The sequence below is a fragment of the Pipistrellus kuhlii genome, unplaced genomic scaffold (assembly GCF_014108245.1).
Source record: "Pipistrellus kuhlii isolate mPipKuh1 unplaced genomic scaffold, mPipKuh1.p scaffold_m20_p_68, whole genome shotgun sequence".
Lineage (NCBI taxonomy): Eukaryota > Metazoa > Chordata > Mammalia > Chiroptera > Vespertilionidae > Pipistrellus > Pipistrellus kuhlii.
This window is the reverse complement of record NW_023425571.1, coordinates 113,993-137,286: the sequence shown is the minus strand read 5'-3', so window position 1 is coordinate 137,286 and position 23,294 is coordinate 113,993. Positions and strand designations below refer to the sequence as shown.

Genomic DNA, 23,294 nt, shown 5'->3' with positions numbered 1-23,294 from the left:
GCCCCCGGGCCCGGGCACTCCCTGCGGGCCCCTGGCCGCGAAGATGTGAAACTGAGCCTGGCTCTCGGGAGGGGAGCCGCACCCCGGGCCTCCTGGACGGGCCCCAGCACCTCACCCAGCACCCGGCCGACCGCGGCCCAGAGCCCAGAGGTGGAGGTGACCGGCCCTCCTGCCCCTCAAGGCTGCTCAGCCCTGGGCGGGTCCTGCTGCCCCCAGGGTGGCGGCGGGGGCGGGCGGGCAGAGGAGGGGCCGCCTGGGGCCCGGGCCTGCATGGTGACTCCTCCACAGGAGCCTCATGGCCATCCTCGCACCCGCTGCCTCCCCACGCCACACTGGCTCGGGGCCACCGCACTTTAGCCGGGAAGAGCACCTCCCAGCACCCTGTCCGCCCTCCGCCAGCGCCGCACCTGAATAAAGTGTCTATTTATGGTGGCACGGGGCTCGCCGTGGCTGAGTCAGGCCGGCCGCGCAGCGCCCCCCGGAGGACGGTTTGCCGAGGCCTCGGGACCTGGGACGGGGCTGGGCTGCCGGGCGCAGCGGCCCCGAGGGGCGGCAGGTGGCAGGGTGGGGGGCCCGCAGGCAGGAGTGTCGGGGCACCAAGACTCCATGGGAGTCAGAAATGAGTCCCGTTCTGGAGGCTGTTGGTGGTGGGGACCTGGGGCTGGGAGGCTGCGAGTGAAACACGAGGGCCTGGGAGGACCAGGGCGCTAGGAGGGCCCTGGCGGTGCAGGTGCTGGTGTGAACCTCACAGTCTGAGCCTCGGAGAAAAGTGCCCGTGTCTGGGTGCGCTGGGCGGGGCATGGGGATGAGGCAGGCGGGTGGGCCACATGGAGCACTGTGTCTGGACCTCACTCTCTCATGGACTGGGGGTGAGGGGACCCAGGAGGGCTCCCCGGAGGAGGTGACGTGGAGGCTGGCCCCACAGCAGGAGGGGCTGTCCCTGAGGAGGGGGGAGGTGAGGCGGCAGCCGCTGGCAGAGGCCTCGGGGGAGACGGGGGTGCTGCAGCCGGGGCGGGCACCGGTGCCCCCACCGTGGGACAGCCATGGCTCCTCTGGGGGCAGACAGGCGGCAGGATGGCAAGTGGCTGCTTCCCCGGACGTGGGGCCCGAGCAGGGGACACACAAGGGTTGGGGGGTGTGATGGGGTGACATTGAAGCCCGTGGGGTGGGCTTGCTCAGGGTCCCTGGCTTGTTTCCAGGGGAGGTGAGTCTCTGTGACCCCGTGTCCTGTCCCTGACCCCTGACAGCTCCCCCTCCTCCCCATCTCCCCTCTCCTGTGTCCTCCTTCCGGCCAGCACTTGCTGTGTCCGCTGTGTGCCAGGCTGTGCCCGGGGCTTCGCCAGCGCCCCTGTCCCCGTCCTAAAGGCCAGCGCAGTCTGTGCAGCCGCTGCCCTCCCGGGCAGTGCTGACATGGCACCGGGGACCCGCCGTCACCGCCACGGCGCCCGGAGCTCAGCGTCCGGGTCCCTGGTCCGTCCTTCAGCTGGACACAGCCCCCGGGGCCCCGGACGGACGGACGTGGCTTTAGCAGCTGCCCTGCTGGGCAGAGCCTGCCCCGGGCTGCACGGAGAGGCCAGCTCCGCCTGGCCCCCGCTGTGCCCTCCCGCAGAAGCTCCCAGGGGGCACGGAGGCGGCGGTGTGCGGTGTGGAAGTCGGTTTATTGGCTTCTGCTCTGCTGGGAGTGCTGAGGGCACACACGGCCGGTGCTTCTCTCGTTCCAAACCTCTGAGACCACGCAGAGGGCAGAAGGACGGAGGAACACGGGACAGGAAGCCACAGGAAGCGCCCCTCCCGGCCCCGCCCCTCCCCTCGTCCCCTTCCCCCTCCCCCCCCCGCCCCACGCTAATGCATCGGAAATGGTGTGGGGTCCACAAAGGGGGCGTGGGGGGGGGCTCTGGGGAGTCTGGAGTGTCTGAACTGAGGCAGGAGGAGAAAGGAAGAGGGGAAGATCAAGAATGCTAAAAGCAGCCTGGCCTGGCCTGTGTGGCTCAGTGGTTGAGCACTGACCTATGAACCAGGAGGTCACGGTTCGATTCCCGGTCAGGCACCCCATCCCCAGTAGGGGGCGTGCAGGAGGCAGCCGGTCCACGATTCTCTCTCTTCATGGTTGTTTCTCTCTCCCTCTTCCTCTCTCTTCCTCTCTGAAATCAATAAAAAAATGTATTTAAAAAATTTTAAAAAGCCAGTCTTCCTAACTCCGCGCCCGCCCGTTCCGGCCGTCTCAGCGCAGCACTCCGAGTACCAGCCGCTCGGACTGCGGCTCAGGACGGTCACTGCCCGCAGAGGCTGGTCTTGTAGGAAGGCCAGAGGGGTCTCGGTCCATCCTTGTGGGTAGACGGGGCCACCCCACCCTGGGGTTCCAGGGGCAGAGAGCCCTGGGGGGCAGGGAGGCATGCTGGGAGGGGAGACGCTGCCTGTGCTGAGTGGGGGCTGCGTCCCCCTGGCGGGAGCCCCGGATGGAGGTGTGTCCCCAGGTGCCCTGGGCACCGCTTCCCCAGCCGGGGAGGGGGGCTGAGGGGGCTCCGGGCTAGGGGGCTGGGCCGGCCTCGCTCCCAGAGCCTCCGGAGAAACGGGGCGGGAGGGGTGCTCTGTCCCCCGGGACTGCGGCTGGAAGGGCTCCCGAGGCGGGGGGTGGGGTGGGGGGCGGGGGGCCCTGTCTCGGGTCTCATGGCGCGTCAGAGGGTCTCACTGCTCTGTCCACCCACCTGGTCGGGTGAGAGGAGTGGGCTGTGCTGGAGAGAGGACACTCCGAAGCAGGTGGGCGGGACAGAGCCTCTTCTCTCACTTTCATCAAAAAGCCGGTTGGCGCCCGGACGGCAGGCTCAGGGGCTGAGCGCCGACCTATGACCCAGGAGGTCAGGGTTCGATTCCTGGTCAGGGCCCAGGCTGGGTTTTGTGCTAGATCCCCAGGGTGGGGCGTGCAGGAGGCGGCCGGTTCGTGATTCTCCCTCATCATGGATGTTTCTCTCCCTCCCCCTCTCCCTTCCTCTCTGAAATCAGTAAAAATATATTATTTGTTTAAAAAGCCAGTCGGGACTGCATCCCTGAGGCCGGCCGGCCCTGAGACTGCCCTGCGAGGGGTCTGCGGAGAGGCCGCTGAGCTGGTGTCGGCCGCCTGGCCCTGGGAGCCAGGGGCGAGGGGGAGGGGAGCGCGGCCACCCCATCTGGTTGGAGGGGAGGAGAGCTGGTCCAGAATCGCTGGAAGGAAGGCTGGCGGCCGCCCCTCCGGACGAGGCAGGGAGACGGAGGCCGAGGGGGGAGTGGCAGGGCCTCCAGGAGACGGCCGGGCGGCTGGGCTGACCGGAGGCCATGACCCATGACACCTGAGGCTGAGGCTCACCTGGCATCATGCCCGCCCCCCTTCCAGCCCCGGCCTCGCCCCTGGGCCCTGCCTGTCCCTGCTCTGAGCCCCCGAGGCCCCTGGGGGCGGGGCCCCGTGCTGGCAGGGACGCGGGGAAGGCTGGGCCGGGCCCGGGGCCGGGCGGGAGGGCCATGGGGACCCCTCCATGGCTGGGGCCTGCGCTCTGGGTAGACGGGGGCCGGGAGGGGGGCGAGGAGCGGTGGGGGGCGGAGGGACAGGCGCTCAGACGTCGGTGCTGATGCTGCGGCTCCGGGCGAAGGCCTCCCGCATGGCGGAGAGGCGGTTGGGGTTGAGAGGCTGCAGGCCCCCGAAGGCGGGGGGCCCCTCCACGTCCTCCTGGCTGATGGCCCGGTAGGCCACGCGCTCGCCGCCGTTGCGCACGCCCTGGTCCTGGGGCTCCTGCAGGAGCACGGCGGGCGGCTCGCAGCGGGAGCAGCCGGGGCGGAGGGCGCGGGCCCGCGGGGACGGCTGCCCGAAGGCGCCGGGCCCGTTGGTCAGCACCAGGTGGCGGTTGGAGTGCAGCGGCGGCAGGCCCGGGTGCGGGTCGAAGTCGGGCTCCTCCTCGTCCTCCTCAGAGGCCCCCTTCTTGCAGCAGTAGTACTGCGGGCGGGCGCAGAGGGTGTGAGTGCGGCCGCCCCCCTCCCAGCCTCACCCCGGCCCCGCCCTCAGGGGCGCTCCCCCGGCCAGTGCTCTGCTGAGCGCTGCACTGAGGGCTCGCTCTGTTCGGCACACCCGAGGCAGTGCATGGTGCAGGTGGCTGGCCTCAGCCTGGCTCATGTGCCGCCCTGGCCCACACCTGGCTTCCCCTCCTCTCCTGCACCCCTGCCTCCCCCCCTGCCCGGAGGGTGGGTGGGGAGGGGGAGAGGGCCCGGTGCTGTGTGGGAGCCTGGGCAGCCCGGGCACCGAGCCCCCAGGCAGAGGCGGGCAGGCGGTCTGCTTTGCACTTTGCTGGAGACCGGACTCCTCCCCCTTCCTGAGCCCAGAATCTGTGGGCTCCCTCCCGCGCAGGCGCCCTCGGCCCCCCCCCTCACCTGCAGCCGGCAGTAGCACAGCACGGCGATGATGCACAGCAGAATCACAGTCGCCAAGATGCCCCCGGTGATGACCACGGTGCCGGCTGTCATCCGCGCCCCTCTCCATCCACCGCCTGCGGCACAGGGCTCCCTCAGGGGAAGGGTCCGCCGCCCGGGCGCACGCCGGCAGGGGGCCAGGCCGCCTCCCGGCCAGCCCCGGGCCCACACCTGAGAGGGTCCCCACACCTGGGAGGGGTCCCCACACCTGAGAGGGTCCCCACACCTGGGAGGGTCCCCACACCTGAGAGGGGTCCCCACACCTGGGAGGGTCCCCACACCTGGGAGGGTCCCCACACCTGAGAGGGGTCCCCACACCTGGGAGGGTTCCCACACCTGAGAGGGGTCCCCACACCTGAGAGGGTCCCCACACCTGGGAGGGTCCCCACACCTGAGAGGGGTCCCCACACCTGGGAGGGTCCCCACACCTGGGAGGGTCCCCACACCTGAGAGGGGTCCCCACACCTGGGAGGGTCCCCACACCTGAGAGGGGTCCCCACACCTGGGAGGGGTCCCCACACCTGAGAGGGTCCCCACACCTGGGAGGGTCCCCACACCTGAGAGGGGTCCCCACACCTGGGAGGGTCCCCACACCTGCAGGAGGGTCCCCACACCTGAGAGGGGTCCCCACACCTGCGAGGGGTCCCCACACCTGCAGGAGGGTCCCCACACCTGAGAGGGGTCCCCACACCTGGGAGGGTCCCCACACCTGAGAGGGGTCCCCACACCTGAGAGGGGTCCCCACACCTGGGAGGGTCCCCACACCTGGGAGGGTCCCCACACCTGAGAGGGGTCCCCACACCTGGGAGGGTCCCCACACCTGAGAGGGTCCCAACACCTGAGAGGGTCCCCACACCTGAGAGGGGTCCCCACACCTGGGAGGGTCCCCACACCTGGGAGGGGTCCCCACACCTGGGAGGGTCCCCACACCTGGGAGGGTCCCCACACCTGAGAGGGGTCCCCACACCTGGGAGGGTCCCCACACCTGGGAGGGTCCCCACACCTGAGAGGGGTCCCCACACCTGGGAGGGTCCCCACACCTGGGAGGGTCCCCACACCTGCGGGAGGGGTTCCTTTTCGATCGTTAGGTTTACACTCAGAAAGTATTTTAAGCCCATGTTTTAACAAGAATTTTTTTTTTTTTGGTAGCTCATTGGTTGCCTCCTGAATGGGACCCGGTCACTGGGGATGGAACCTGCAACCCAGGCACCTGCCCTTGACCAGGAATCGAACCCGAGACCCTTAGGTGTGCAGGCCAACACTCTGCCCACTGAGCCACACCGGCCAGGGCGGGAATATTTCTTAAAACTGTTTCTTAGGAAGAGAGAAATGGGACAGGTCATACTGGTGCTTCCACTTAACGCGGGAGCGAGCAGGGCTTCCACCTGTTAATGCGGATGTCCCGTGGCTCAGCAACAGTCCTCTTCCCGTGTGTATTTGCGTTTCCCGTTACATCATTTATATAAAAGCCTAAGAGACTGTCGCAACCAAAGCAACTGAACGGGACAACCGAGCAGGCTGCATGGGGTGGCCAGGGCGGCGGGGGGTTAGTGAGGGCCAACGGAACAACTGAGCAGCAGGCTGAGAGGGGTGACCAGGCCAGCAGGGGGGCATTTAGGGGTGACCAGGCTGGCGGGGAGAGGGGGGGGAGTTAGGGGTGACCAGCCAGGCAGACAGGTGAGCAATTAGGAGGCAGCAGTCCAGGACTGTGAGAGGGATGTCCGACTGCCGGTTTAGACCTGATCCCGCAGGCAGTGGGACATCCCCCGAGGGGTCCCGGATTGGAGAGGGTGCAGGCTGGGCTGAGGGACCCTCCTCTCTGTGCATGAATTCTGCGCCCCGGGCCTCTATAGAATAATCAGACCGGCTGTGTGCTAACAAATCACTGACTGTAGCTGGGTATTTGCTTGCCTTTGGAGGCTGCTGTGCTTGCCTCTTAGGGATGGAGGTGAGCGTTGTCCCAGTCACTGGAATAGTCCTCACGCGGGTGCTCCCACCACACGTGCCTCCTCCCTGTCTCTCCCCGGAGCGCTCTCCTTCTCAGCCCGGTTCCCTTTCTATCTTCCGTCGTAGAAACATCTGATTCCAGAGCCGGGAGCACGGCCAGCGGCTCCCGGCGGGTCTCGCTCCCAAACCTGCCCCCGCCCCCTCCCGGCCCTGGCTCGGCCTCGAGGACGGTTTCACTGGGTCCGGGGTTGGCCCTTCATTGCTTCTTTCTAGAAATACAGGAGAATGGCCGGCGGCGGGAGCAGGGGTGGAGCACAGACCTATGAACCAGGTCAGGGTTCCGTTCCCGGTCGCAGCGCAGGCCCGGGTGGCAGGCTCCACCCCAGAGGGGCCGTGCAGGAGGCAGCCGAGCGATGACTCTCTCTTATCATGGAAGTTTCTATCTCTCTCTTTCTCTGGAATCAATAGTCATGTCCTTTGAAAATATAGGGAAATGCACACTTCCTTCCCCCTTTTAGGCAAAAGCAGCTTTCCACACATACCCTCCGCAGGGCCCCCCCTCACCTGCTGGTCTGTCCTCTTTTCCCTGGACACTGGGGTCTCCCCGGGGGTCCCCCCGCCAGGCCCCCCGGCGGGCGGCCCTGTGTCCCCGCTCCGGTGATCACAGGATGTGCAGGGAAGAGCTGCAGGCGCACACGGTGAGGCTTGGGGAGACCTGCCAAGGACCGGCTGGAACCGAGCCCGCTTTCCCTCTCCCGGGAATGTGTGAGGAGCCCTGACAGACGGGCCTGGTTCAGAGTCCTGTCTGGGCGGCGGGCGGGCGGGAGGGAAGGAGGGGCTGAGCCTCCGAGCTGGGCGGGGGGTGCAGGGAAGGTGTGTGGGAGGTCGGGGTGGGGGGCAGCGGTTCCTGCAGACCCATCTGCCAGGGTCAGGTGGCCTGGGAGGGAGCTGGGTCAGGCAGACACCAGGGCCCCTGCGTGCAGATGGAGGGGGACACAGATGGAAGGGGGGGGGGGGTGCCAGGCACTGCTGTGCATCGGGGGCAAAGCTGGGTGAGGGACCAGACCTCCGGCAGGCAGGCAGGCAGGCAGGCAGGCAGGCAGGCCTAGACAGCCCCTCAGTGATTAGACAAGGCGCCAGACTCACAGACAGCTCCGCACGCAGACAGACGGGCAGACCAGACAGCCTGAGCACCGCGCCGGCCACACAGACGGGCCGCGGGAGCCGGGACCCCGCATTCCCGGGCGCCCTGCCGGCAGACCTGCCGCGGCCCCTGGGGCGGCTGAGGCCAGCTGGCCCGCCGGCGTGCCAAGGCTGCAGCCTGAGCGCCGGTCCGGGGAGCGGGGGTGCGAGGAGGCGGCCGGCGGGGGACGCTGGGGGGGGGGGGGGAGGGGGCAGGCCGGCTGTCCAGACGCGGCCCCTGCTCTGCGCTGAGGGGAGGCAGGCAGAGCAGCGCGGGGCAGAGCCCTCTGGTCTGAGGGGCACAGGATGCCACACACACCTCGGCCTGACCTGGCGGGAGAGCACGCAGCACAACGGCCCCAGCACCCTCCCTAGTCCTCGGGCAGCTGTGGGGGCAGAACAGACATGGGGCCCCGACTTGGCAGGGAGGAGATGGAGGCTCAGAGGAGGCAGGGCCACTCCCAGGGACCGGCCAAACCCAGGCCCCGTCCGGGCGGCCTCACTCCCGCCTGAGAGCCACGTGTGCCGCTGCCTGCCACGGGAGCCCAGACCCGCCAGGCCCCGAGAGCACCCTCCCGTCAGGCAGGTCCCCCTCCCGAGGCTTCACTCCAGCACCCGGGGTGTGGGCCCCGTGTGGAGGACGAGCCACCTGAGGCCGGAGAGGGACCAGGAAGCTGCAGGGTCAGGGTCAAGGCTGGATCTGCGGTCCCTACCCCGCCTGGGGCAGCACATGCTCCCCCGCTGACCACGCCTCTGCTGTGTGTCACACCGCAGCCCACGCCACGTTTGTAGGGGTGCAGCCGAGGGGTCTGGGGTGCCAGCCCAGCACCCCTCCATATCCTGCCCCGGAGCCATGCACCTGGCTGCCGCCAATCTGGCCACACTCCCCGAGGGCAGGGTGGGCGTGCACCCAGGCTCGGCGGTGACAGCGCGACCTGGACGCCAGTCCCTGCCGGCCATCTGCGGGTGCGGACATGGGTGCTCCAGCTGCTGCCACAGGGTGGGGGCCGAGGTGCTGGGCCAGGAGGGGAGAGGAAGGACACAGGGACCCCGAGAAAGCCAGGCTGCCTGCGGTCCGGACCCCTGGGTTCTGATTCCCGCCCCAGCTCCGCAGAGCGCCCCCGGGACTGTGTTTCTGCTGTTTACCCCCAAAAAGATCATCATGGCCCCACTTCGCCGACCAGAGGACTCACTGGGCTCGACAGAAACCGGGGTCACACAGGGATCCGAGGCTGTGCCGGGTGCACGCCTCCCCTGACGCCCTGGCAGGACCCCCAGCACCAGCCCGGCTCCCCTGTGGGTCCGGGGTCTCTGCGCCTCAGTTCCCGCCTCGCCAGGAGCACAGGGACACGGTCCAGGCTCCTCTAGACAGTGGCAATGAGCTCGCCGTTACTATCTGTGCCCTTCCGGGCTGTGCCCCCTCCGGGCTGTGCCCCCTCCGGGCTGTCCCCCCTCCGGGCTGTGCCCCTCCGGGCTGTCCCCCCTCCGGGCTGTGCCCCCTCCGGGCTGTCCCCCCTCCGGGCTGTCCCCCCTCCGGGCTGTGCCCCCTCCGGGCTGTCCCCCCTCCGGGCTGTCCCCCCTCCGGGCTGTGCCCCCTCCGGGCTGTCCCCCCTCTGGGCTGTCCCCCCTCCGGGCTATGCCCCCTCCGGGCTGTGCCCCCTCCGGGCTGTCCCCCCTCCGGGCTGTGCCCCCTCCGGGCTGTCCCCCCTCTGGGCTGTCCCCCCTCCGGGCTGTGCCCCCTCCGGGCTGTGCCCCCTCCGGGCTGTGCCCTCTGGGCTGTCCCCCCTCCGGGCTGTGCCCCCTCCGGGCTGTGCCCCTCCAGGCTGTGCCCCCTCCGGGCTGTGCCCTCTGGGCTGTGCCCCTCCGGGCTGTGCCCCCTCCGGGCTGTGCCCCCTCCGGGCTGTACCCCTCCAGGCTGTGCCCCCTCCGGGCTGTGCCCCCTCCGGGCTGTGCCCCCTCCGGGCTGTCCCCCCTCCGGGCTGTGCCCCCTACGGGCTGTCCCCCCTCTGGGCTGTCCCCCCTCCGGGCTGTGCCCCCTCCGGGCTGTCCCCCCTCTGGGCTGTCCCCCTCCTGGCTGTACCCCTCCAGGCTGTGCCCCCTCTGGGCTGTACCCCTCCAGGCTGTGCCCCCTCTGGGCTGTCCCCCCTCCGGGCTGTGCCCCCTCTGGGCTGTCCCCCTCCAGGCTGTGCCCCTCCGGGCTGTGCCCCCTCCGGGCTGTGCCCCCTCCGGGCTGTGCCCCCTCCAGGCTGTGCCCTCTGGGCTGTCCCCCCTCCGGGCTATGCCCCCTCTGGGCTGTGCCCCTCCGGGCTATGCCCCCTCTGGGCTGTCCCCCCTCCGGGCTGTGCCCCCTCTGGGCTGTGCCCCTCCGGGCTATGCCCCCTCTGGGCTGTCCCCCTCCTGGCTGTACCCCTCCGGGCTGTGCCCCCTCTGGGCTGTGCCCCTCTGGGCTGTGCCCCCTCCGGGCTGTCCCCCTCCGGGCTGTGCCCCCTCTGGGCTGTGCCCCCTCTGGGCTGTCCCCCTCCTGGCTGTACCCCTCCAGGCTGTCCCCCCTCCGGGCTATGCCCCCTCCGGGCTGTCCCCCTCCGGGCTGTGCGCCCTCCGGGCTGTGTCCCTCCGGGCTGTCCCCCTCCGGGCTGTGCCCCCTCTGGGCTGTCCCCCCTCTGGGCTGTCCCCCCTCCGGGCTGTGCCCCCTCCGGGCTGTGCCCTCTGGGCTGTCCCCCCTCCGGGCTATGCCCCCTCCGGGCTGTGCCCCTCCGGGCTATGCCCCCTCTGGGCTGTCCCCCCTCCGGGCTATGCCCCCTCCGGGCTGTGCCCCTCCGGGCTATGCCCCCTCTGGGCTGTCCCCCCTCCGGGCTATGCCCCCTCCGGGCTGTCCCCCTCCGGGCTGTGCCCCCTCTGGGCTGTCCCCCTCCGGGCTGTCCCCCTCCGGGCTGTCCCCCCTCCGGGCTGTGCCCCCTCCGGGCTGTGCCCCCCTCCAGGCTGTGCCCCCTCCGGGCTGTCCCCCCTCCGGGCTGTGCCCCTCCAGACTGTGCCCCTCCAGGCTGTGCCCCCTCCGGGCTGTGCCCCCTCCGGGCTGTGCCCCCTCCGGGCTGTGCCCCCTCCGGGCTTTGCCCCCTCCGGGGCACGCCACCCCAGGTCCCCGTGGGCACTGGGAGCGTCTGAGGTGGGGCCGCTGCCCGCTCTGGGAGGGGTCAGCGCGGCAGCCTGGCGGCCAGGCGGGGAGGTGCAGGCTCGGCCGGGCGCCCGGCGCTGTCAGCAGCTGCCTGCGGCTCCGACAGCGGCCTGTCCAGCTGGAGCACCTCAGCCTCGCTCCGCAGACCCGTGCACGCCCAGGGCAGCGACGCCCGCGGAGCCAGCCCGGCCCAGGCCCGGGCCCGGCCAGGAGACGCAATCCCCGGCCTGATGTCAGCCCACAGTCAGCTCCAGGCGGCCGAGGGCAGCGTGCCCTCCCGAGGCCCCAGCCGCCCTCCACCCGCTGCCCTGCTGTCCCGCCTCCAGGACGCCCTTCCCCCGCCTGGCCAGGGCCGACCCCGACATCAGAGCCCAGAGCGTGCCCCCTCCTCCAGGAAGGCCTCCTGGACTGATTGGGCACCCATCACAGGATGTCCAGGGGCCAGTGCCGGGAGGAGCCGTGCCTCGCAGCCCTGAGCGGGGGCAGGGGGAAGCGGAGGTAGGGCAGGGGCGGGAGGGTGGTTCATCGGTGACTTCATACAGCGGGTCAGCGGACAGACAGTGCCCAGCGGCCCTTTGCCCGCCTCCCACCCCCGCCGCCCTCGCCGGGCCTTTCAGAGCCCCTTTCTGTGCCCTGGGGCTCTGCCCAGCTGGACCCCGAGGCGGGGGACGCCCGGGTCCGAGGCCTCCCCCTGGGCCTCAGTTTCCTCATCTGCACCCGGGCACTGCGGGGAGGAGACCGCCCATTCCCACGGCCCAGGAGCTGGAGAATCCAGTCTGGCAGCTTCTACCAGCCCGCCCTCGAGGGGTTTGCGTGGCCGGGAGCCGTGACCCGGCTGAGCCAGTGACACCGCGTCCCATGGACCAACCATGGGCTTTTATTTATTTATTTATTTATTTAAAAATACATATTTTATTGATTTTTCACTGAGAGGAAGGGAGAGAGATAGAGAGCCAGAAACGTCGATGAGAGAGAAACATCGACCAGCCGCCTCCTGCACATCCCCCACCGGGGATGTGCCCGCAGCCAACGTACATGCCCCTGACCGGAATTGAACCCGGGACCTTTCAGTTCGCAGACCGACGCTCTACCACTGAGCCAAACCAGCTTCGGCCAACCATGGGCTTTGAGACTCAGAGCTGGAGGGGCTGGCACTGCTCTGGGAGAGCCAGGGGGGGGCTTCCTGGAGGCGGCGGCAACTGAACCAGCCCGAGGGCAAAGGCCGGGAGGCAGAGAGATGTGTGCAGGCCCGGCGACAGCCTGCTGGAGGTGCTGGCCACGCTGCCAGCCCAGACGATGTGGCTGGTGTCTCGCTGAACTGCTAATGTGGCCCCTGGGACCATAACAGGTCTTACAGCTTCCTAAACCGCCCTGCTCCCTGTGCCTCCGGTATTTCTACGGGAGGTGAGAAGGGCCCTAAGCTAAAGCCCTCTGATAGCCTGTGTCTCCTGGTGGGGTGGGGGTGGGGGGGACACGGGGAGCTCCAGTTGTCTGCTGTGTAGGGGACCCCGGAGTGGTGCTGGGGGTGGGAGCAGGAAGCACCTGGCAGCCCAGCCAGACGCCCGCCCTCCACCTGCCCCCTCCGCCCCTCCCCTGCCCGGGCGGACCTGCCGGCCGCCATCTGGACTGGGTCCTGCGTGCTCTTCCAGACGCTCCTGCTTGTTCTGCTCCTGGAGCTCGGCCACCCCTCCCTGCCTGGCAGGGAGCCCCCATCCCCAGCCCACCCTCCCCACGCCCCACTCAGTGACCTCCGACCCAGCCGGCCCAGACGTGGGGGGCCTGGGAAGTCACAAGAGCTCAGGCCTGGGACCCCAACGGGACCCTGAAATCCATGCACTAACAAGCAGCCTCCCGGGCTGGGGCCGAGGCTGGGCGCCGGCTGCCACGCCAATGCCAGGCCCGGCCTGCTGCCCCCGGCCTCCTGGGGCTCGTCCCCCTTGGGCACACCGTCTGGTGCTGAGCCCGCTACCTGAAGCCCAGCTCCTGTCTAGGCCGCGAGTTCCTGTCTAGACCGGACCCACATTTGTTCCTCATTTCACGCTCCGCGGCTCGGGGTCCGCGCCTGGTAATCACCAGCCGGGGGGGCAGGGGGGCGGCGGCTTGCGGCTGGGCTGGCGATGTTATCCAGAGCCCATCTGGGGCTGAGGGAGGGGCTGGGGCTGGGGCTGGGGCTAGGGCCGGGGCCTGGGCCTGGGCTGGGGATGGGCTGGGGCTGGGGCTGGGGCTGGGGCTGGGGCTGGGGATGGGGATGGGGCTGGGGATGGGGATGGGGCTGGGGCAGAGGGAGGGGGCTGGGGCTGGGCTGGGGTTGGGGCTGGGATTGGGGCTGGGGATGGGGATGGGGCTGGGGCAGAGGGAGGGGGCTGGGGCTGGGCTGGGGCTGGGGCTGGGATTGGGGCTGGGGATGGGGATGGGGCTGGGGCAGAGGGAGGGGGCTGGGGCTGGGCTGGGGCTGGGGCAGGGGCAGGGGCTGGGGCTGGAGCAGGGGCAGGGGCTGGGGCTGGGGCTGAGCTGGGGCTGGGGCAGGGGCAGGGGCTGGGGCTGGGGCTGGGGCAGAGGGAGGGAGCTGGGGCTGGGCTGGGGCTGGGGCAGGGGCTGGAGCAGGGGCTGGGGGTGGGGGTGGGATTGGGGCTGGGGCTGGGCTGGAGCTGGGGCTGGGGCTGGGGGTGGGGGTGGGATTGGGGCTGGGGCTGGGCTGGGGCTGGGGCTGGGGCAGGGTCTGTCAGGGCGAGGAAGGACGGCAGCGGACACAGCCAGGGCCCCGCCAGCCCGGCCCCACGGGCAGGATGACTGCCACCTGCTGAGACACTCCCACACCCCCCACATTCTCGGGACAAACCGAGACCAGAGATGTCCCTGCCAGCTCCACCGAGAGCGCTCCTGGGGCCACACGGTCAGAGGGGAGCAGGGCGCGCTTGGAGGGCCCCCCAAAGCTGATGCCCTCTCCCTGCTCCAGCTGCCTGGGCGCCAGAGGGACCGGCTGCCCTGCCTCCCGCCCCGCCCGACCACAAGCCCCATGAAGGCAGGACCTGGTCTGCCATGTTCCTGCCCTCCTCCTGCCACCAGGGGGCAGTATGGCGCCAGGACCCGAGGGACCAGCACGGGCAGATGGACTGGGGTGGGACTCACTGGGCAAGCCTGCCCTGAACCCCTGGCCGTGGGCCGCCTCCTGCACCGCCCGCCCCGTGTTCCCGGGCAGGGGCGGCGGGCTCAGCGGCAGGAGGGCGGCCTCTCCTCTCCCTGCACCTGGTCCACGGCAGCGGCGGGTGAAGAGCTTTCCGCTGCGGACAGGTTCCCCACTACCCTCACGGGCTCGGCACCTCGTGCAAAGACAGGAAACTGAGGCGCCGAGAGGGGCGCCCCGGGGGCAGTGCCAGGCCCAAGCCCGTCACCGAGGCTCACGCCTCACGGAAACCCGACGGGCATTCGGCCACGCGGCAGAGAGCGGCGCGGAGGGTCCGAGGACCCGCGGCCCCCGCTGTCCGAGCGGAGAGCGAGCCCCCAGGGCGAGCCCACTCCCACCCCAGCCCCGGCACCAGGGTGAGGGCCCGGGGACATTCGAACGGCCACACCTGCCGCTCACCTGCTCCACCTGTTGAAAGCACGAGAGGAAAACCGGGCCCCCTAAGGAGAAACACGGAGGACGGAAAAAGAACAAAAGCAGATTTCTGAGCAAAGAAAACAGAAAGCTGCCGGGTCTCAGATGGAATACACGGGGCAGAGTGCACGTCACACTCGATACGGCAGAGGCGAAGATGAGGGACAGACAGCCACGGAAGCAGCTTGAAGTGACAGAGAGAGAGAGAGGCACAGACGAGTAGAGGGGAGGGCGGGGAGGGGGGTGCAGAGAATTCCTGGAGGAAACCCCGGCTGAGCGTTCCCCACACCGGGTACTCTAGGCCCACAGATCCCAAACTCGATGAACAGCCAACACCGCGGCCCTGGCCGGTGTGGCCCAGTGGGTAGAGTGCCTGCCTGCGGACTGAAAGGCCCCAGGTTCGGTTCCCGGTCAGGGCACAGGCCCAGGTTGCGGGCTCAATCCGCAGTGGGGGGCGTGCAGGAGGCAGCCGATCAGTGATTCTCTCATGGATGTTTCTATCTCTCTCTCCCCCTCTCCTCTCCTGAGATCCATAAAAATACATTAAAAAAAAGAAAAAAAACCAACACCACAGAGAATGAAGAAAACAACACCAGGGAACACGATAATCACGCTGTTTAAAGCAACGAGAAGAAAACCTTAACCACAGAAAGCGTGGACACAGGACAGGCCGAGGGCCCGAGAGGGGGAGGGGGAGGCCCAGGCTGAGGGGCTCTCCTCCTGGGCACCCCAGCCTGGAGAGTGGGCGCAGGGAGGGGGTGAACGGCAGGGGGTGCGTGACGACCTGGCTGCTGCCTCCCTTATTATCCCCGCGGGCGCGGGCGCGGAGAGGAGTCGTGCACCGTTTTAAAAAACAACACGCCAAAAATACACACGTGTCAGCTGCGCACTCGGTAACAGGGTTTCCATGGCTACAGCTGGAAGCTGCGTGTGCGGGGGTGAGGAGGTGGGCTCCCTCAGCGGCGGATTAGGGCTCCGGGGCAGCTTGGGCCGAGCGGGCACCCGGCGGGTCTGGGAGGGGGGGCGCCAGGAGCGCGGCCTGCCCTGCCTCCACCATCGCCCGAGGGCTCCCGTCCCGCCGATCGGAATGACGCCTGTGTCCGTGGCTCCGTTCACACTGGGTTTGGGTGCAGCCGCTCCCGGGGTGAGCCACCCTGTGAGCTGGGAAGACAGGACCCTCGCCCTAGAGGCCTGGCCTGTTGGGCTCGGTGGCTAGAGCGTCGGCCGCGGGACCAGAGGTCCCGTGTTCGATTCTGGCCCAGGGCATGTACCTCGGTTGCAGGTTCCTCCCTGGCCTGGGCCCCCTTGGTCGGGGCGCGTGCAGGAGGCAACCAATGGAAGTGTCCCTCACATGGATGTTCCTCTCCGTCTCCCCCTCTCCCTCCCTCTCTTCCTGGCAATCCATGGAAGACAGCCTCGGTGAGGACCAACAGGAACAGGACAGAAGTCTCCCCGCCCCTGCCCCCCTCCCCCAGTTCACCGTGAGCCCTGTGGACAGGGCGGGGTCACCGCGGTGACGGAAAACCGCTGCTGGACACCTTGCCAGGTCCCAGGGCTCCTTCCTGTGTGGCCCCAGAGGCTGCAGCTCACACAGGGAGGCCCCGGAAGTCCCACCTCAGCTGGAGACAGCAGTGTGGGCAAAGGGGCAGCCCCACCCTCCCCCCAGAGCTATGTGTGTACATGCATGCATATGTACATGCATGCATATGTGCATGTGTGTTGTTGGTGGTGAATGAAGAGTGATGATGGTGCATCAAACAGCTGGTTGCTCAAAGGGCCTGGCGGGACCAGCCCGCAGTGGTGGGGGGGGGCTCACACAGGCCCCCACGCCCTGCTCGGCGAGGCCTTCCTTCCGCTGTCACAGCGTGGCACCGGGCACCGGGCACTGGGCACTGAGCGGCGCTGGGATGCCGCCTGAGACATTTGTTTTCTGTCAATTTACTTTTTTTAACGGCTCAGCCACTTCCAAGGAAGCGTGGGTGGGCGTGTTGTCAGAGGCCTCGTCTTGCAGATTCCATCATCTTTCCACACCGGGTCCTCCCCGCCCCCCGCCCCATGCCAGGAGCCGCCTCCGACGGTGCCGTCCTGCAGCCCCCAGCCCCGCCTCCCGGCCACGGCCACGCTGGAGCCCGGAGCCCCTCCCCGGGGAGGTTCTGGTGTGGGGGGGAGACCTGACTGTGGGGTCTGTCCAGGGGAGGCGGGTGGGGCGACTGCGTTCCCCCAGGAGAGGCCGCCCTCAGATGGCACAGACTCTGCCCAGCACCCGCCCGGTGCCCCGTGAGCCAGGCCGGGCTCAGCACTGCACAGCCAGCAGGCGCCCTCCGCAGGCACCCGCCAGCCTGCAGACGGAGACCCGTGAGGCGGGCCGGAGCTGGCGTCCACAGGCTCCGGGGGTGTCACGGGCTGACTCCCCAGGAGAGGACCTGCGTCAGGACGCCCCCTGCGGGCACAGCCCGGGAGGTCTTTCGGGGGGATGCCCGCAGGGGGAGGGCCTCCGTGTTCAGGAAGCACACACAGGGCAGGGAGGGGAGAGCCGAGCTCGGAGCCCAGGTGAGGCCAGAAGCACGGGCGACGCGGCATCTCCTGTGACGGTGATGCTCGCTGCCCCCTCCCGCCCCCCCGGCCCCCGCCCTGCCTCGGGGGGGGGGGGGGGGTGCGCGATGCCGAGGGAGATCCTGAGGAGAGGGAGAGGCCGTGGCTCCGCTCTGGGTGGTCCTCCCTCAGCCCCCGGGTGTGCTGGGCCCCGGCCGTGGCTGGGGGGCGGGTCCCCCCTCGGGGAACAGGGCCGGGCTGGCACCTGCCTGTGAACCAGACAAATGAGCCTCTGTTTTGTCTCCGGGAAGCTCCCGGATGCAGGCGGCAGCGCCTTGGCCAAGAAATGGGAAAACGGTCCAACGTGACCTTTCCGACCGGCAAGGAGAGGCCAGACAGGCGTCTGGGAACCACAGGCGCTCCCCCCGCCCACCGGCCGGCTCAGCGGCTGAGCAGCGACCCCGAACCAAGAGGTCACGGGCTCATTCAGGCCGGGGCTGCAGGCTGGATCCCCGTGGGGGGCGTGCAGGAGGCAGCCGATCCGTGCTTCTGTCTCATCACAGATGTTCTCTCCCGTCTCCCTGCCTCTGAAATCAATAACCGTACATTTAAACAAGAAAGATGCTCTCTGGCAGCCCCCCGCCCCGCCGCTGGGTCCCGCTGCGTCTCCATCCCCAGGGCGGCCCGGCCTGCTCCCGCCTCGCACCATCTGCCAGCAGAGGAAGGGGAGCCCAGGGGAGGGGTGCGGGCTGCCCCCCGACCGGCTCCGGAGTGGGCAGTAGCCTTTATAGCCCGGCAGAGGGACCCCAGGGCAGTGAGGGCCTCCACGGGGAGACCAGCCTCCGTCACGCACAGGCTGGGCCTCCACATGCCAGATCCCCGCTCCCGGGAGCAGAGAGGGGGCAACCGGGGCATCTTCAGGGGCCACAGGCGATCGCCAAGGCCGGTGCCCGCTGTCCGCACCCAGCGATGGAGGAAACACCGCCTACCCGCGCCCGGACCGGCACTCCCACCTGACTCCGGGCTCAGCTCCACCCCCCTCCAGGGACCGTGCCCAAACCCAGAGCTGAGGCCTCGCAGCGTGTGCCAGGCCCCGGGGATGGCTCTGCCCGCCCCCACCCTGGTCGCCCCTGCTGCCCATCGCCCTCCCTGCAGGAGTTGCGCCCAAGGACGCGTCCACAGAGGCTGCACAAGGCCCGTGGCAGGGGGGTGGGAGTGGGGGTCCGTCCGTGCCTGTTCCTGGCGGGCAGGGGCAGACGAGAGAGCAGGCGACCGGAGGACGCAAAGGGACCAGGGACAGCAGAGGAGCGGGCGCCGTGCCCACCCGGGGGTGGCACCGCGGAGCCGGGCGCCTGCTCTGCGGGAGACACAGCTGGTTCTCACCCTCTCACGGCGAGGCCGCCCTCGGTGCCGGAGCCCGCGCCTGTGGACGCGCCCGCGGGGGAGTGTGTAAGCAGCGGAGGGCCGGCGCCCAGGGCCTGGCGTGGCGGGAGCCGCCTCTGCTCCGAGTGGGGCCTGTCCTCAGGGAAAGCGCGGGCTCAGGGGGGCCGGTCAGGCCAAGGGGGCGGGGGGGGGGGGCCCGGGAACCTGCACACACACACACCCAGTTCCCAGGGCGCCGTCCTGCCAGCTGCAGCTACCCCGGAGTGGCCAGCCCTGGGGCCAACCGACACGCACACTGTATGTGCAACTACACACGGCAAATAACAACAATAACAACAGCAATAATAATAACAAGACAGAGGACCCCTCTGTGGAGACCCAGGGCCTGGCCCCAGGCCAGCGCCAGCCAGGCAGCCAAAAGGGTCGCTGGCACAGACAGATGCCGGGCCCGGATGGCTGGGAAGTGCCGAGATGCAGGTGGCGGCTGGGGAGCCGGGGGGTCCCTTTCTGGGGGTGGGCGGAGAGCCGGGGGCCCAGTGCTGGGGGCGGACGGGCTTCTCTGGGGCAGTGCCAGGCCTCGGGACTAAGCTGGGAAGTGCCCCCCAGCCGGGGCTGGCCTGGAAGAGAGGTTCCCCCAGCTCAGCGTCCGAGGCCCCCTCCGCCGCCAGCCGGCCGGCTGACACCCCCACGGCGGGTGCTGTTATTGTCATTAACGGTGAAGAGCCTGAGGCCCAGAGAGGCTGAGTGACCGGCTGGGAGCACACAGCGCGGACAGAGGCATGGCTCTGGGCCCCTGAGGGTTGCTGGGCTCTCCCCGCCTTGGCCGCACTGAGGACCTGGCCCAGCAGCCCGGAGCCTGGCTGGTTCTGAGACCTATGCCCAGGCCTGGGCCCCCTCCAGCGGACCTCCCAGCCGACCAGGCTCCTCCCGCCCCGCCAGCTGGGAAGCTGAGCACAGAGGTGGGGCACTGGCCCCCTCCCCTCCCGAGGACCCCAGGAGGGCGGGCACATGCCCAGAGCACAGGCACATCAGTCAGCGTGTGATCAGACTTCTGACAGGGTCGCTGCGGGAACAGGAAGCGCCTCTCAAGGCCCACCTCCTCCGGGCGCGTCCCCGCCCCCTGTGCTTGGCCCCCCGCAGTGGCCATGCCCCAGCCCCGGCCGGGTGGGCGTTCGCCGGGCTCCGTGCCCAGGTGTTACCGAAACAATACTGGTTCCGCGTCCCGGCTGCTCCCATCCCCCGACGCCCCTGCCTCGGCTGCTCTGTTGCCCCGGCCCATCTCTCCCTCTCCCAAACGGCGCCTCCTCCCAGCCTTCCTGCCTCCAGCCTCGCCCTCTCCTGCTCTCCTCCAGGCTGCAGCCAGGGGATCTCTGAGGCCAGAACTGGCCCATCCCTCCCCAGCCCCTGTCTATGGTGCCCACCCCTACGAGCCTGCAAGCCTCCCCTGGTATGACCCTCACACACACTCCTGGGGTCCCCGGGCTCTCCCCAAGATCGTGCTTCCATCCTCCGGGCCCCCGGAGAAGCAGGGCCACGGTCCCTCTCACAGCCCGGAGCCGAGGCCCAGGGTCCCACCGCCCCAAGCAGCACAGGCTGGGAGGCCGGGCTCAGCCTGAGCTCCGGGCTGGGCAGCCCACCCTCCCCCAGGGCGAGTGGGTCACCCCCCAGGTGCCGCCTGGATCCGCGCTGACGCACCCAGAGTGATGAATCAGCTCCGCCGCCCGGCAGCCATTCCTCCTGACCCGCTGACCCCGCTGACCCGCTGACCTGCTGACCCGCTGACCCCGCTGAGTGGCTCTGTGGAGCAGCCCCACGTGGCAGAGACGCCGAGGCCTTTGGGGGGCTGGCTCCCGGTGCCACAAACCCCCCGGCCGGCCGGGGCCTCCGGTCCGCGGTTTCACCACCCCCCGCCCGCCTCCCACACACAGCCCCTCCCACCCCGCGGGCCCATAGTGACCCTGGCACAGGGAGAAGGTCACGCAGGAAGGGGCAGAGAAAGGGGTGCCCCTCGGCTGCACGGCTGTGCCCGCCTGGCCCCAGAGCCCTGCTCGTGCCCAGACTGTGCTGGCACAGCTGTGTGTCTGGGGCCTGCAGCGTCCCCTCCCCAGCGGAGAGGCAGAGTCAGCTGCTCCGGGGAGGCCAGCGGCTCCAAGCTCCCCCACCCTCTCCCTGTGCACCCGGGGGCACGGAGGCTGGATCCTGGGGTCCTTCCCAGACCCCCGACCCTCCAGGAAGCCATTTCCCAGGGGAGTGCCCTCACCGATCTGCCTGAGGACACTCAGCAGCCTCGGGGCCAGGGGGACACCTGGCTCTTCCTCCCCGGCACCCAGGTGCCCGCAGGCCCTGGCCGGACGCGGGACGCACAGACCCCAAGCTGCTGGGCCCCGGGAGCGAGGGCTTCTCCGCGGTCCCGGCACCGCGCGGTCAGAGCTCAGGGCGGGCCTGCGGGGCAGAGACTCCCTCCTCGGAGGACATCTGCTCAGGTAGGAGGGCACCTGGTCGCCGGGGCTCCCCTCAGCACCCGGGGCGGAGTACGGGAGGCGGGCGGCTGTGCTCCCCCGGCCGGTCCCAACTTTCCGGAGGCTGGAGGTTCTCATGGGGCCTGGCACCCCACGAGCCTGGCCTGACGGGGGCAGCGGGGGGTGGGGGGTGGGGGGGCGGCCCCTCTGGCTCTCCTGAGCGACACCCACGGGATCACTGCTGAGACCCCCGGGACACCCCGACCCTCCAGGAGGGTCAGCGAACCTGCCCCTCGAGATGCAGCCAGGCACACGGGCAGGTCCACACGGGCAGTCCACGTGGGCCCTGGCCTTGGACTGCGGCCACCAAGGGGGGGAGTGGGGAGGGACCTGTGTCCCGGGTTTCTGGTGTCTGGAGTCTCGTTCCAAACGGCAGCCTGGTGCTCCCGCTGGCAGCCTCAGCTCAGACATGTGTGGGCGGGAGGGGGGCGGAGGAGGGGGCAGAGGGTGCTGCCAGCTCTGCCACTTGCTGGCTGCGTGACCTTGGACCGGTGACCAAACTTCCCGCACCTGCTCCCTCATCGGCACCCTCCCTCTGGGCTCCCCCTCCGAGAAGGCACCCGGGCGGTCTCGGCTCCTGGCAGCAGAGGAGGGGGCTCGCTTCTCGGGGAAACTTTCCCTCCCCCCGTCCCTGCACCAGGCGACCGGAACGACCAGGGTCCCCTGGCACAGTGGGTGCCCGGCCTCGCCCCCAGGTCCTCGCTGCCCACCTGGGTCTCTGTGCCAGCCTCCTGCACAGCGGGCACCGGGAGAGCCCGCGCTGGGACCTGGGACGCCGGCCGGGCAGCCCTGAGCTCTCCGGGCGAGGTGGGCACCGACCCGGCTGCCCGCCTGCACCCCTGCCCCGCACCCCCGGCCCTTACCTCACACCATGGGAACGGCGCTGCCCCCGGAGGACTCGGGTGCCCCTGACCGGGCGGCCGGGCTCGGTCCCAGCCGGGAGCCCGGGCTGCGAGCGGCGAGGAGCGGCGGCTCCTGCCCGGCCGGTGCTGGCGGCGCGGCTGCGGGCGCTCGGACGGGCGAGGGGGCGCCGGGAGGTCCCGGAGGCGGCGGGGGACGGTGCGTGCCCAGCGGGAGCCCTGCCAGCGCTGCTGCGCCCGCGGCTCGGACCGGGCAGGCTCCCTGCGAGCGGCTCGGCGGAGCCGGTCCCCGCGGGGCGCGCAGGCGGGAGGCGGGAGGCGCGCGCCAGGCTGGTCGGGAGCGCGCACCGCTGCCCCGCGCGCCGCCATGGTCGGGGGCTCCGCGCGGCCCGGAGCTGTCCCTGGTGCTGACGCCGCGCCCAGCGGGTCCCAGGCTGCGGGGACCCCCTCCCAACCCGGGGCCCCGCCCGCGTCCAGCTCCTCGCCGCCTCCCTGCGCTGCGTGCCAGGGCTGGGTTCGGAGCCCGGCTGAAGCTGCGGCTGCTGAGCCACGGGGCCACCCGGGCCGGGCCCTCACCCGGAGTGCCCAATGGGCACAGCAGAGCCCGTCGGGGTGGTCGGAGGGTGACATCCACGCCCAGGGGCCTGGCACACCAGCGGGCTCCCCAGGTGCCCGCCTCTGTCATGGCGCCCCGTTCGCGTGGTGGGCAACCCCAGAGCGGGCAGAGGAGGAGAGCTTGTTCGCTCTGGGCCGGCATGGGATGCTGCCTGGGGACCACTCGGACATCCACGGGGAGGGAAGCAGGCCTGGTCTCCGGGACCACAGAGCCCAGAGTTGGCACCAATGCCCGGAGTTGCAGGGAAGCGCATGTGGACTGGTGCCAGGGAGAGGGTTTTAACGCGAGGTCCTTCCTCCCCCAGGAGTGGGTGACCCCGGACACCGTGGGAGACCCTTGCCCTGCAGACACCCGGAGGCTGCAGCCACAGGAACCTGGACCAAGAAAGCTCTGGAACTTAAAAGGCTCTCTCCTGGCTGGGTGGCTCAGTGATTGAGCGCCGACCCATGAGCCAGGAGGTCTCGGTTCGATCCCGGTCAGGGCAGGGCACAGGCCTGGGTGGTGGGCTCCATCCAGTGGGGGCATGCAGGAGGCAGCTGTTCCATGATTCTCTCTCTTCATGGATGCTTCTATCTCCCTCTCCCTCTCCCTCTCCCTCTCCCTCTGAAATCAATAAAACCATTTTTTAAGAAACGGTTGAAGAGGCTCTGAGCGAGAATATGTGCAGCATGAGGTACCAGGCGGCACAGTGAGTGTGTTCACCAATGCCCCCTCATCACCCCCCCGCCCGTCCCTCTGACAAACTCCTCGGACTCCTGCTGCTGCGCCCATTCTGAAGCCGGGAATACTGAGGCCAGGCCGAGGGCGCAGAGCGGAGGGTGGCAGCTGGGAGCCGCACCACCAGGCCCAGAGGGCGCGTGCTCGCAAACCCAACGCAGACGCCAGCCTCTGGCTGGCTCCCTGCCCTTCCGGGTCCCCTTGTGAGGCCACTAACTACGGGGTTATCCAGGCCCCCTCGGCCCTGGAGTTTCCTGCTCACAGGCCAGGCAGCACCTCACTCTCCAGCCGAGTGGGCAGAGCCGTGTCTGCCCCGGGCCTCTCCGTCCTTCCGAGC

The 23,294-nt window shown here is 69.8% G+C and overlaps 2 protein-coding genes and 1 long non-coding RNA gene across 3 annotated transcripts in view; 2 read left to right on the top strand and 1 right to left on the bottom strand.

Moving 5' to 3' along the window:
• ADAMTSL2 (ADAMTS like 2) overlaps positions 1–93 on the top strand; it is a 28,177-nt gene extending 28,084 nt beyond the window's left edge. Inside the window, 1 exon segment of the mRNA XM_036420472.2 lies at positions 9–93. The gene's annotated coding sequence lies outside the window, so the exon portion shown is untranslated.
• Positions 94–2,057: 1,964 nt separating this feature from the next.
• Positions 2,058–9,819, top strand: LOC123651611. The gene is made up of 3 exons (XR_006740429.1): positions 2,058–2,423; positions 6,083–6,088; positions 9,806–9,819. It is a non-coding gene; the product is annotated as an uncharacterized LOC123651611 (long non-coding RNA).
• On the bottom strand, positions 3,547–21,741 carry FAM163B (family with sequence similarity 163 member B). The gene is made up of 3 exons (XM_045575164.1): positions 21,628–21,741; positions 4,393–4,508; positions 3,547–3,961 (listed from the first exon to the last, which is right to left on the bottom strand). Exons 2-3 carry the CDS (start codon positions 4,483–4,485, stop codon positions 3,584–3,586), a joined length of 471 nt encoding a protein of 156 aa, XP_045431120.1. The 5' UTR covers positions 4,486–4,508; positions 21,628–21,741; the 3' UTR covers positions 3,547–3,583.
• Between the last annotated feature and the right edge of the window lie 1,553 nt (positions 21,742–23,294).

Excerpts from the sequence above, each read along its gene's own strand:
- FAM163B (XM_045575164.1), bottom strand. The coding sequence starts at position 4,485 with ATGACAGCCGGCACCGTGGTCATCACCGGGGGCATCTTGGCGACTGTG. Across the intron at positions 3,962-4,392 it reads TGTGCTACTGCCGGCTGCAG|TACTACTGCTGCAAGAAGGG; the intron begins GTGAGGGGGGGG and ends GCCCGCCCGCAG.